Source organism: Lynx canadensis, chromosome E3, assembly GCF_007474595.2.
Source record: "Lynx canadensis isolate LIC74 chromosome E3, mLynCan4.pri.v2, whole genome shotgun sequence".
Taxonomy (NCBI): Eukaryota; Metazoa; Chordata; class Mammalia; order Carnivora; family Felidae; genus Lynx; species Lynx canadensis.
This window is the reverse complement of record NC_044318.1, coordinates 3,395,324-3,409,043: the sequence shown is the minus strand read 5'-3', so window position 1 is coordinate 3,409,043 and position 13,720 is coordinate 3,395,324. Positions and strand designations below refer to the sequence as shown.

The window sequence follows — 13,720 nt, the reverse complement described above, 5'->3', positions numbered from 1 at the left end:
AGAGATGGAGTGAGAATGGGCAAGGGGCAGAGAGAAAGAGAGACAGAATCTGAAGCTGGTTCCAGGCACTGGGCTGTCAGCACAGAGCCCGATGTGGGGCTCGAACTCATGAACTGTGAGGTCAAGACCTGAGCTGAAGTCGGACGCTTAACTCACTGAGCCACCCAGGCTCCCCGAGCGAGATTATAGTTTTAAAAAGAATTCAGCACCTAAACCTTCGTATCACCTTAGCACACGACGTGCAGAATGCCCACAGTATACTTAGGGCTGTGAACACAAAATCCAGAAGTGGTCTTTAGAGTATCAAAACGATCCTGAAATCTCAGCAACCGTTCCCCCAGCAGAGGCCCCCTGGCCTCACCAGCTTCCTTCTGGTCACGTTGCCACGACTTGGGCTGTGTGCACGAGCTCTGGGGCATCAGCAGGACTCGGAGGGGCCGGCATTTGGTGCCCCAGTGAGTCTCCCCACGCTGTCCTTCGCCAGTTCGCTGTCACACACGCATGGTTGGACTTGGTGTCAGGTTGGGAGGGGGAAGGGGAGGCCTGGCAGGGAGGCGGAGGGGTGTGCAGGGAGGGCCGGGCGGAGCGCGGGCCCGGGGATGGTCCTGATGGGCCTGTGTCTCCCTCAGGCGTGGTGGACAGTGAGGACGTCCCCCTGAACCTCAGTCGGGAGCTCCTCCAAGAGAGCGCGCTCATCAGGTAAGCCGCCGAGGAAGGGGCAGGGCGGGCGCCTGTGGGAGACACAGCCCCCTCAGCGTGCTCACCTTGACCCCCGAGGGGCCCCGGCGACTTCGAAGGGGCGGAGAGCAGAGAGAGGCCCTGCCGCGGGACTGGGCCTGGGGGCCGTGTGTTGGGGGGAGACGTGCCCTCCCTTGGTGGCCGTGACAGGGGAGACCCCAGGCGCGCTGCATCTGAGCTGGAGGAGGCAGAGAACAACCACAGAGCCGGGAGAGATCTGATGTGTTGGTGTGCAGGTGACCCTCTTGTGGAGAGGTCGCTGTGGAATCCCTCTGCGCTGAGGTGGCTCCATTTCTCTGCTCCCCGTCCCGATTGTAGCAGCGGCTCCTGTTCCCGAGTGCAGATTCTCCCCCGGGACTGTACGGAGCCTTTCCTGTGTGGCCCATGTAGTCTTTTGCGGGGGCACCACTAGGGCCCCAGGTCACGGTTGCAGAAACCGTGAGTTACAGAGAGGTCATGCCGGCCAGGGGGTACACCTGCATCGGGTGCAGGAAGAGCAGTGACCGCAGCCTGGCAGGCGGGCCCTCACTTGCGAGTAGTCCGTTCCTGGCGAGGTTCTCGTAGCACTTGGCTGAGGGGGCGTCTGCCAGCCTCTCCGTGTGCAGTTACTTTCCCCCTTTGTCACTGGCGGGGGCGGTGTCGGCCCGCGTGTTCAGTGTAGGGTGTGTTCGTGTGCGGGAGCCGAATTCCCATTTTACTCATCGGGTTGTGATCTGTTACTTTCATTATGGATCTTGATGCCAAGACCGTCCCGGGTCGGGCCAGCGGAGGGAGCCCGCGCCTGTGCCTGTCACCCGCCCCCACCTTACTTTCTGCCTCCTCGCTTTGGGCACGAGATGGTCCAGGCTCACCTTGTGTTCTGCCTGCGTCTTGTCCTGACCTCCCTGGAATTGCTTATTCCTTTGAGGAGCCCTGGTTCCTCTGAACAGAGAATGGTACTGAGAAGTCAGGGCCTGCACCCTGGGGACGCCACTGCTGTTGGGGTGTCCCTCCTCCCAGGCCCTCTTAGCAGTCAGAGCCGAGGAACGTGTGAAGTCTGTGTGTGTTGATGGGCGTCTGTACTTCTGTATCAGTACGTGTTCGTATGTCTGCTGAGCCTCCCAAATACCAGCTGGCACCACTGGGACGTCCTGGTCTTGTCCCTGCCCATGTCTGCTCCCGCCCCGCCACAGAATGGGTCGGCCATGGCCACTGCCCCCCCTCATGTTGGTGCGTCCTGTCCCAGCTTCTGTGGCTGCCCCAGCCCAGGTGCGGGTGCTGTCCCGTCCTGCCCCGTGGTTGGAGGTCTGAGTTGTTCAGGATGGAGCAGAGAGGAAAGCTTAGATGAACAGGAAACTGTTGATCTCCCGCCCTGGATTATTACAGAAATACACTGTAATTTCACTGGTTTTTAAAGAAAGGCAAAATAATAAGGAAATAATTACGCTCTTCTGTTATTGAGAGAGTGAGAGCACGCGCAAGTGAGCGAGGGACAGAGAGAGAATGCCACAAGCAGCAGTCCCAGGCGGGACAGAGAGAGAGAGAGAAGCAGGACTCACCCTAAGGCGGGGTACGGGCTCACCCGATACGGGACTCCCACCTCACAGACTGTGAGATCATGACCTGAGCTGAAGCCAGATGCTTAATGACTTAGCCCGGGTGCCCAAAAATAAGAATACCCTTAATTTCACTCATGAAGTTGCTCGTAATTTCACGCCACTGTGAAATGCCGCAGTAAACACCCTGTTCCCCAAGAAATCCAAGTTTTATAAAACTGGTGTGTGCGTGTGCGTGTGCGCATAGCGTGTCTGTATAAACCCACGTTGGCAGTGCACATGCTGTGTATACCGCCTTGCTCCTAAGCTCAGAGTTCCAGTGCACAGAAAGCTACCGGTAGGTCTTTGCACACACGTACACACTGTTTGCTGTGATTTATCCACGTTGGGATTTTTCTGGTGTTTGTTTCCATTTCAGCGTCATTTCAGCGGACCATTTTTTGATGTCATGACGGACCATTAGAGGAGGTGACGTTTAATGGCCCTCCTGCTTTTTATGCTCCGCCTATTCTTTAGCGTTCAGCCCGGGGGCTGTTCACAGTTGCCTTCTGTCCTATGCGCCACGGTGTGATGCCTGGTCCATAAAGCTCGCCGCCTCCGGTTTCCTGAAGTGTAATCTGCGATTGGATCCCAGGCTGTGGTCCTCCACAAGGGTGGCGGGGAGGTGGGGGATCGGTTCACATTCCTGCTACTAGGGGTGTCTCCCCAGCTGGGCTTTGTCAGGGGTCCCCTTTTTGCTTCACGTTTTTTTAGTTTCACCAAAATAGTGTATTGTTTCTGCTTCTTTGGTCATTAGTGGGGATGAACGTTTTTCATATGCTTCTGCCTTTCGTCTTTCATGAAAGTTGTTTGTTGACGGTAGACGCGTTTCTGTTCTGTAGGAAACTCCGGGACCTTCTACAGCAGCGGCTGATAAAATTCTTCATTGACCAGAGTAAAAAAGACCCTGAAAAATATGCCAAGTTTTTTGAAGATTATGGCTTATTCATGAGGGAGGGCATCGTGACCACTGCTGAACAAGAGGTCAAGGTAGGGTCTTTGTTTCTGGGCCTTTCTCTGGGCTGCCGTGGGCTGGGGAGGAATCTGGTGGAGGCCAGAAATCCAAACTTCCTGGGACGTGACCGTGGCATAGCCGGGCACTTTGCGGGGGTCAGTAAAGGCAGCGTTTGGCCTCCAGGCCTCTGTTGGACGCAGCAGGCCTGGCGCCACATCCTGGAGCCTCCTTACCACGTCGCACGGCACCGAGCTCTTCCCCGCCTGATGCCGGAAGGAGGTGGGTGTGCGCTGTCTCCTCCCACCAGCATTCAGGGTGCTCCGGAGACCACTAAAGGCAGGGGACGGGGCAAGGTGCCTGGTTCCTGGGGTGGGAAAGGCATGTTCTCTGGGTGACTAGTGGAAATCCTTTTCTTTTTTTAATGTTTGTTTATTTTTTTTTTTAATTTTTTTTTTAACGTTTATTTATTTTTGGGACAGAGAGAGACAGAGCATGAACGGGGAAGGGGCAGAGAGAGAGGGAGACACAGAATCGGAAGCAGGCTCCAGGCTCCGAGCCATCAGCCCAGAGCCTGACGCGGGGCTCGAACTCACGGACCGTGAGATCGTGACCTGAGCTGAAGTCGGATGCTTAACCGACTGAGCCACCCAGGCGCCCCTAATGTTTGTTTATTTTGAGAGAGAGCACATACATGTGTATGTGCAAGCAGGGGAGGGGCAGAGAGAGAGAGAGAGAGAGAGTGTGTGAGAGTGTGACAGAATCCCAAGCAGGCTCCGTGCTGTTGCTGTCAGTGCAGAGCCCGACCCGGGGCTCCCACCCATGAACTTTGAGACCATGACCTGAGCTGAAGTCAAGGATTAGACGCTTAACAGACTGAGCCACCCATGTGCCCCTGGCGGAAGTCCTTCAATGTGGTGCCTCTGGGGCCAGAGTTCAAATACTTAAAAATGATACGATCATCAGGCACCTGGGTGGCCCAACTGGTTAATTGTCCGACTTCGGCTCAGGTCATGATCTCACCATTCGTGAGTTTGAGCCCTGCATTAGGCTCTGCACTGCACCCTGGTCGTGCAGGCATGTGTGGTCTCTTTTTCTCTGACTCAGAAATGAGTAAATATACATATTTTTTAAATTTAAATCCAGGCCTGTTAACATAGTGTAGTAATGAGTTCAGGAGTAGTTTACTGATTCATCACTTACATATAACACCCAGTGCCCATCCCAACAAGTGCCGTCTTTAGTGCCCATCATCCATTTAGCCCCTCTCCCACCCACTTCCCTCCAGCAACCCCAGTTCGTTTTATGGTTTGCCTCCCTGTTTTTATCTTATTTTTCCTTGCCTTCTCCCATGTTCATCTGTTTTGTTTCTTAAATTCCACATATGAGTGAAATCATATGATCTTTTTTTTTTATGAGGCAGAGACAGAGCATGAGTGGGAGAGGGGCAGAGAGAGATGGAGACACAGAATCCAAAGCAGGCTTCAGGCTCTGAGCTGTCAGCACAGAGCCCGATGTGGGGCTCGAACCCACGAACCGTGAGATCATGACCTGAGCCAGAGTCTGACGTCTCACTCCCAAGCAACTGAGCCATCCAGGCACCCTGAGAAATCATATGATCTTTATCTTTCTCTGATTGATTTCACTTAGCATAATACTCTGTAGTTCCATTCAGTTTGTTGCAAATGGAAATATTTCATTCTTTTTGATCATTGAATGATATTCCGTTATATATATATATATACACACACACACACACACACACACACACACACACACACTACATCTTCTATGTCCATTTGCCATTCGATGGACATCTGGGCTCTTTCCATACTTGGGCTATTGTTGATAGTGCTGCTACAAACATTGGGGTGCGTGTGCCCCTTTGAACCAGCATTTTTGTATCCTTTGGATAAATACCTAGTAGTGCAACTGCTGGGTCATAGGGTAGTTCTGTTTTTAAGTTTTTGAGGAACTCCATACTGTTTTCCAGAGTGGCTGCCCCAGTTTGCACTCCCACCAGCAATGCAAAAGAGATCCTCTTTCTCCGCATCCTGGCCAACATGTTTTGTTGCCTGAGTTGTTAATGTTAGCCATTTTGACATCGTGGTATCTCCTTGTGGTTTTGATTCATATTTCCCTGATGATGGGTGGCGTTGAGTATTTTTTTCATGTGTCGGGTGGCCATCCCGGATGTCGTCTTTGGAGAAACTGTACATGTCTTCTGTCCATTTCTTCACTGGATTATTTGTTTTGGGGCGGTTGAGTTTGATAAGTTCTTTATAGATTTTGAATAATAGCTTTTTATCTGCATGTCATTTGCAGATGTCTTCTCCCATTCCAGAGGTTGCCTTTTAGTTTTGCTGATTGTTTCTTTTGCTTTAGGAATATTTTTATCTTCATGAGGTCCCAATAGTTCATTTTTGCTTTTGTTTCTCTTGCCTCCGGAGACCGGTCTAGTAAGAACTAGGTGCGGCCGGGGGCAAAGAGGTTGCTGCCTGTTGTCTCCTCTAGGATTTTGTTGGTTTACTGTCTTACATTTGGGACTTTCGTCCAAAAATAAGTAAATATTAAAAAATACAATCATTCCATAAACATTTTTTGGCCAATTTTAAATTGCCACATAATTCATATACTGTAAAATTCACACTTTCAAAGTGAACAATTCATTGGCCCTTCATACATTCGCAAGTTGTGCACCCACGGCCGTCTAGCTTCAGAAAATTCGTCTCCCCAAAAAACACCTGTGCCCCATTAAGCAGTCACTCCGAGGGTCGAGATTTCATCTTTAGCAGTGAGGAAGGAGGAGGTGACCGAGCATCTGGGGTCCCCCAGGAGGTTCTTCAGGTCGTGGGAGGTGGACCTAGGACCCTGGCGTGCTGAGGCCGCCACAGCCTCTTCTCGGCCCTCCTTGCTGGTGGCAGACTCCAGCAGCTCTAGGCACAGGCTGTCTGCTCTTCCACCGTGTTCTTCTGCACGCCCCCCGCCCCACATGTCTGTGCCGGATGATCAGGGAGAAGTCACTGGTATAGGCGAGGCAGAGTTGAGGTCTCAAGTCACATGCTGGCTGGTGGCATTGGGGACCCAGGCCCCAGCTTGGGGCCGCTGCTCCACCATCGGCAGGCAGCTCCCACATCAAGGATATGACACCAGCGGGCACACTGACCTTCAGCTGCCCGGATGGAGGAGGACTGGCTCCCCCTTAAATACGTACTCACTGTCATTTGTGCCCCACGGGCCGGCGCTAGTCCTTGCCGTGAGGAAGGCTAGGAATGCAGCCTCCACATCTCATCCACGTGCCCAGGAGGCGGGGATGGACAGAGGATGCTGGGTCTGGGAAGGTCTCTGCCACGGACAGTGGCAGTATACCAGTGGTCTAGGACAGGTGTACCAGAAAGCCCTTCTCCACGGGGCCCCGGACCAGGTGGGGTGAAGGTTCTCTCCGGGGTCCCCCGAACATTTGATGTGGGACCCGACGGATACCATCGGAGTCCCCTCAGCCCCCCAGGGGCCGAGTGCCGTCCTTGGGCCCGGCAGCCAGGGGTGAGACCGGCCAGAGCTCTTCCTCCCCGTAGCCATAGGCTTCCAAAGCCTGTGGAAGGCAGCTGGGAGGCTTTCAGAACGAGGACCTAGAACGAGAGTGACCTGGACTTTGTCTGCAGGAGGATATTGCAAAGCTGCTACGGTACGAGTCCTCGGCACTGCCTGCTGGGCAGCTGACCAGTCTCTCGGACTATGCCGGCCGCATGCGGGCTGGCACCCGCACCATCTACTACCTGTGCGCCCCCAGCCGGCACCTGGCCGAGCATTCACCCTACTATGAGGCCATGAAGCAGAAAAACATGGAGGTGAGTGGGCCACGGCTTGGGGTCCAGACGGGATAAACAGGGTCTGAGCCCCAGACAGTGGCCGAACATGCTCGGGAGAGCCAAGCCGCCTGAGGCAGCTGATGTCCAGGGGTCCTGAGGCCCAGCCAGGCTGCCGTTAGTCTGTGTGTCTCCGGGAGGTGACACGGGGCTCCTCCGTAGTCACCGATCCTACTGCTCCTCCTACTGCTAGGGCCCCCTCGGGACCATCTGGTGAACCACTGTATCCATGAGGCTGAGGAAGCCCCCGGACCCCAGTATGGCCTTTCCAGACATAGGACCTGGCCCTGGCCTCACGCTCCGCTCTGTCCTGTTGCGGGCAGACTTCTCCAGGCCCGACGCCAATGCTCTTGGGCTCTCGCAGGTTCTCTTCTGCTATGAGCAGTTCGATGAACTGACTTTGCTACACCTTCGTGAGTTTGACAAGAAGAAGCTGATCTCTGTGGAGACGGACATCGTTGTTGATCACTATAAGGAGGAGAAGTTGGAGGACGGGTCCCCAGGTAGGCTCGCTCCCCTCCTCTCTGGGCCCAGGTGTGGGTGGTGGCCTGGGGGTGCAGAGGAGGCTAAGACGGCCTCTTCCATCTTGTAGTGCTGGGTTCATATGGAGTTTTTTCTCTTCTCATGTGTATCTGGGGTCCCCAGCCTGCACAGAGGAAGCTGTTGGGGACCATCTTCATGATGAATGGGAAACATTTTTGTTTAGATCCTGGGGGTCTGAGTGCTCCCTCCAGCTTGGCTTCCGACAGAATCAGAAGTGGTCTTTTTTTTTTTTTTTTTTTAATGTTTATTTTATTTATTTTGAGAGAGTGAGCAGGGGAGGGGTAGAGAGAGAGAATCCCAAGCAGGCTCTGTGCTGTCAGCATAGAGCCCGACGTGGGGCTTGATCCCACAAACTGCAGGATCATGATCTGAGCCAAAATCGAGAGTCCAGACGCTTAACCGACTGAGCCACCCAGGCGCCCCTAGAGATTCTTTTTAAAGCTCTCACAAAATTATATGGGCCTCAGGCAACCAAAAATGTCTGTCTGTCTATTTATTTAATTTAATTTAATTTAATTTAATTTAATTTAATTTATGCTCCACACCCAGCATAGGGCTTGAACTCCTGATCCTGAGATCAAGAGTTGAATGCTCCACGGACTCAGGCAGCCAGGTGCCCCCAAAGTGTCCTTTTTGGGATCCAATTTAATCTGCTTACTTTTAGATAAAGTCCTTTCGGGAAGCCTCTGTCTCTGCGGCAGTGGCCGACAGGGGCGAAGGGAGCCTTCTTGAAACCCAGTATTGAGGCATCAGCATTTTAGGCCCCCTGGGATGCCCTGGGGTGGGCGGCTCTGAGCCCGCTCCCGTCTACCCTCCTGTAGCCAGTGACCGCCTGTCCGAGAAGGAGACGGAGGACCTGATGGCCTGGATGAGAAATGCGCTGGGGTCACGTGTCACCAACGTGAAGGTGAGGCCTTCCGGAGACGGGCTGCCACCCGGCCGCCATGGGCCTCCGGGACCGCACTGCTGCCGGCCCTGTGGGTGTCTTCCCCGCGGTCGTGATCTGAGGGGGAGACCGGCGCGTTGCTGCCGCGCCTGTGTGTGCACGCGCACCAGTGCCCAGGGGCGTACGTGTGCCACTCTGTAGAGCAGGTGGAAGCAGAGAACGGGCGGGGGGAGGTCCCCAGCTGGCTGTCCCTGAGGCGCTGTGGTGGCCGAGGACACGGGGAGCTGACTGCCCAACTCAGGTTCTTAGGGGTCTGGGTGGGTCTCAGCGAGCCCGTGTTCTGAATCGTAATTCACAGGAGCTGTACTTCCGTCCCGTGAAGGAGCTTTAATTATAAAGGAAAGGGAATATACGGAATCAAACCATTAGAGTGACATAAAGAGGGGGAGAGCGTAGAGAAGAACAGAGAAGGGTTCGTACATCAAATCGGTGCTCACGACATCCAGCCTCGTGGCTGGGGGAGTCCCGCGGCGAACAGCCTGGTCGGGGTCCCGACTGAGGGTCCTGGGCCGAGCATCCTTCTCAGGTGAAGCTGTTGCCGCCAAGGCGGTGTGTGCCCTACGCGTGTGTGATCCCCGGTGAGTCATGGAGTCTACCTAAGCGTAGTCTTTGTTTCTCTTACCGTCTCACGGTCTTGGGAGCTCGGCGTCTGCCTATTTCTCTTCACTCCCCGATCCATTCCAGGGGGCCAGCCTGGTCTGGCTCGAGAGGGCGAGGCAAGTTAGTCCCTCTTGGCGTCAGAAAGGCCAATTCTGATGCCGAGGCCAGATACGGAGCACAAGCCAACTCAGGCCCCTGGGACTGTGTATGTGCGGCTCTGGGCAGAAACGCACAAGTCACATAAGTTCTGTCCAGAGCAGCTGGCAACCGAGCAGTCCAGCTCGGACCTACGAGAGAAAGCCATGGTAGCCAGAGGACAGGTGTTCAGCGTGAAGTCACTGGCACAGGGACACCTCCAGGCGTGGCGCTAAAGGTGTGCAGGGTGGGAACAGCCAAGAGCAGAGGAGGCACCTCTGTAAGAGGTGGCATCTGGGGACCTGTGTGGCTTCCGGGCAGTGAGCATTGAGAGCCAAGGCGCACAGCCGGGATTTCTCTTTGTGACATGTGCTGTGTCATGCACAGCATGACCTCCGAGGTCACAGGGTGACCTCCGAGCTAATCACAACGAGTGCATTTGACCCACGAAGGAGACGAGGTGGAACACTTCCCCACATCACAGTTCGCAGTCCGGGAGCTGGATTTGAATCCCGGCACAGGTTCTCCGTTGCCGTGCCATGGGTCCAGCAGGCCCAGAAGTCTGGCCTGAGTCTGCAGGCTCGGAGCCTCTGGGTGGCAAGGGAGAGGCCCACAGGGAGCAGGATCTCGAACGTTCGGTGGCAGGTGTAGTGGATGAAATCCAGGCCCGTGGGAGCCATGGGAAGGGGGCTCAGGCCATTGGGACAGGCAGAACAGAGGGAGGATGGGCAGGATTAAGGGAGGACCTACTGGAGAGGCTGGGGCCTTGGGCAGGGGAGCAGCCGGCTTGCGGGGTCCTTGACCGCTGTGGAACCCGGCCATGGCCCCGTGCAGCAGAGGTTAGTTAACCCAGGCCAGATGGACCTGGGACAGCAACGGACACGTTAGAGACCAGTAGTTTTGGGGGGTGGGGGATAGAGGAGGAGGGAGTCCACGATCGGGATGTGTTCCAGGAACTTCGTGTGGTGGCAGCTCAGACTCCCTTCTCGTGAGTGCAAGGGAGGGGTGTCCGTGGAGACCTGCATTGTGTGTGTCACCCGGGGAAGCTTCATGAATGGCCCAGACCCTGCAGCCCAGGGGCCCCCGCCTCCAGCTCTTCCCTCACCTCTGGTCCCTGGCCTGGCTCGTAGGTGACTCTCCGACTGGACACCCACCCTGCCATGATCACCGTGCTGGAGATGGGGGCCGCCCGGCACTTCCTGCGCATGCAGCAGCTGGCCAAGACCCAGGAGGAGCGCGCTCAGGTCCTGCAGCCCACGCTGGAGATCAACCCCAGGTAGGAGGTAGGGCCGCCGGCTCCCGGCCCGGGCCCCGGGCACGCGTTTCCGACCTGCCACGTCGTGTGTGTGAGTGGGTTTGTGCGCTACCTTCGTTTACGACACCTCAGGAGGGCACAAGGCTTACATGGTTTGATGACTATTAAACTATCCCCCACAAGGTCCTAAAAAACCACCTTGTTGGCTTTCATTCAGATGCCTCCGTTTCCCACTAGAGTCTGTCCCTGTCCTCAGAGGTCACCAGAGCCCTCGCTGCAGGAGTAGTCATTTCCTCACCTCGCCATGGTTCTCCTGTCTATTCACGCATCCGTGAAGAAGCTCTGTGTTGTCAGTTTTGAACTTTGACGTGTGTGGAATCCTTGAGTGTGTTTTTAAAGTCCTGCTTCCTCGACTCGGCACGAGACAGTCCGCGTGGAGGGTGGCTCGGGTTTGTGTTTGTAGCTGAGAAATAGGAGTCTGCGTTAGCACCGTTAGGCTGTTTTGGGGTAGTTTCCGTTCGGGGGCTGGTGGCAACAGGTTGCTGTGAACTTTCTTGTCCCCCTTGTCCCCATCTGGCTCACGGCCCGGCTACCCTCACCTGGACGAGGACGTGCGCGCTGCTTGCATAGCACGGGAGTCCCCAGGGCCCTGCATTGACCATCCTTTGGCTTGGCTTTCTCATGACATGCCTTCTAAGACTGTCCTTTTTTGTTTTCTCTTGAGAGAGTGTCAGCAGGGGAGAGGGGCAGAGAGAGACCATCTCTGTGCTGAGCCTGGAGCCCGACGCAGGGCTCAATCCCATGACCCTGGGGATGGTGACCTGAGCCAAAATCCAGTGTTGGACGCTCAACTGAGCCACCCAGGCGCCCCTACAGTAGTAACTTTTAAATGAAATTCTATCAACAGGTTACCAAATATGTTACAAAATAGCAAAAAGCAAGCATCCCTCGTCTTGTCCCCAACCACAGTTACTACAGCCCATTTGGCATATTTTCTTCTGGACTCTGGCCTTGTACTTTTGTGTCTTTTTTGCATTATGACTCACTTTATCATATCCTTGTTAATGCTTGTTTTATATGTATGTTATGTATGTATGTTTTATAAGCATACGTTTTGTCTAGACTGCTGGGGAGAGGGCAGAGGTTCCTATTGTACTTTCTGAGCCAAGTGACTACACCTGGAATCGGGTGAGCGTGCTGACGCGGCTCGCGGCCGGTCAAGCGGCAACGGGAGCCGCACCAGTGTGTGCATGTGGCCTCTGTCCCGGGGGCACACAAGGCTTCAGCTGTGGGCGCCTGTCGGAGAGGCTGACCCCAGCCTCTACCTAATGCTGGCACACAAGTAGTTCTGTGGGAGAGCTGTATGGAGGGCTCGTTCTTTTTTTTTTTTTTTTTTAATTTTTTTTTCAATGTTTATTTATTTTTGGGACAGAGAGAGACAGAGCATGAACGGGGGAGGGGCAGGGAGAGAGGAAGACACAGAATCGGAAACAGGCTCCAGGCTCTGAGCCATCAGCCCAGAGCCCGACGCGGGGCTCGAACCCACGGACCGCGAGATCGTGACCTGGCTGAAGTCGGACGCTTAACCGACTGCGCCACCCAGGCGCCCCGAGGGCTCGTTCTTAATGCCAGGCGATTTTTAAATTTTAGTTGCTTTGAAAATTGTTCATCTGTGCACCGGGTTCAGAATTCTAAAGAACCAAAGGAATCCATAGTGAAATTTCCCTAGTACCCAGCACGGCCCCCTTAGGTCGTGTTTTCCCAGAGTTGGCCTGCACCTGTCGTGCATGCAGATTGGCTGGTGGCTTTCTTATAAGGGTTTCCTACCGTACCGGTGCCGTGAGCAAAGCGGATTGCTAAGTCTCAGAGTGACGTCCAGGTGAATTTTTAGACCGTGACTGCCCTGTACCCCGTAGCAGTGAGACAAACTTTCCCCAATGCCTTCAGTTTGAACAAACTTAAAAAAATTTAACGTTTTAGGGGTGCCTGGGTGGCTCAGTTGGTTAAACGTCAACTTTGGCTCACGTCATGATCTTACTGCTTGTGGGTTCGAGCCCTGCATCAGGCTCTGTGCTGACAGCTCAGAGCCTGGAGCCTGCTTTGCATTCTGTCTCCTTTTGTCTCTGCCCCTCCCCACTTCTCTCTGTGTCTCTCAAAAATAAAAATAAAAAAAAATTTAAATGTGAACGTTGTAATTTATTTTTGGGAGGGGGAGACACAGAGCTCAAACTCATTGTGTGAGATCGTGACCTGAGTTGAAGTCAGTCACTTAGGCGCCCCATACCAAAGGTCTCAACTCTGGCCACTTGAAAAATTACCATTTTGATGGAGGTATCTTGTTTATGGCATATGGCATTTTTTTTCTATGTAGAAAACAATAGAATTCCTAGGGAGTTGTAGTGATCATTTTCTTCTTTTTGACTTGTGTTTTGCATTTTGCTTCAGAAATCTTTCTCTTTTTCCCTGTCAATGTTTGTATTTATTGGTATAAGAAATCCAGTTGTGTTCTGGGTGGCTGGCCAGTGACCCTACCTATTGCCCTCAAGCACTGGCTGCCCTCGTGTCCCCACGTGTGCATCAAGTTGTGTAGATGTTGTCCACGGTTGCCCTTTCGTTTTCTAGAGCCAGTGGTCCAGTTCCTGGAGCCTTACAATGTGCTTTCACATCTGGGCCACGTCTCCTGGCTGTTCTTCTATGCTTATGAGTTTCTAAGACTGCTTTTATACCTCAACTAATAAAATATTTTTCATATTTTAAATTCCTGTTGGTAGTGTTTCTGTCCTCGGAAATCCGTCATTTTGTGCCTTTTTTCTTAGACTGGACCGTCCACCATGCGTCTTTTTGACTGTTTCGGTAACCCCAACCTCCCAGAAAAGTCCTCAGAATGTAGAGGCTCTTGTGCAGCACCCAGCCCTGACCTGACTTCTGGTCTTTTCTGTGCTGCAGACACACACTGATCAAGAAACTCAGTCAGCTGAGAGACAGTGAGCCTGACCTGGCCCAGCTGCTGGTTGACCAGGTGAGTCTTCCGGAGCCAGAATTCTGGAGCCTCTGTGGCCGGGGGACAGTGCTCTCCCTCCCTCGTCTGCGGGGCCTTGCCGTCTCACTAAT

General features: G+C 53.9%; 1 protein-coding gene across 1 annotated transcript in view; it reads left to right on the top strand.

The window, feature by feature from the left end:
• TRAP1 (TNF receptor associated protein 1) overlaps positions 1-13,720 on the top strand; it is a 47,213-nt gene that overhangs the window by 33,214 nt on the left and 279 nt on the right. The window contains exons 11-17 of the mRNA XM_030300058.2: positions 630-699; positions 3,155-3,302; positions 6,927-7,112; positions 7,495-7,633; positions 8,495-8,580; positions 10,485-10,630; positions 13,556-13,628. Of these exons, the coding sequence (XP_030155918.1) occupies positions 630-699; positions 3,155-3,302; positions 6,927-7,112; positions 7,495-7,633; positions 8,495-8,580; positions 10,485-10,630; positions 13,556-13,628 (848 nt within the window). The remainder of the gene's footprint in view (positions 1-629; positions 700-3,154; positions 3,303-6,926; positions 7,113-7,494; positions 7,634-8,494; positions 8,581-10,484; positions 10,631-13,555; positions 13,629-13,720) is intronic.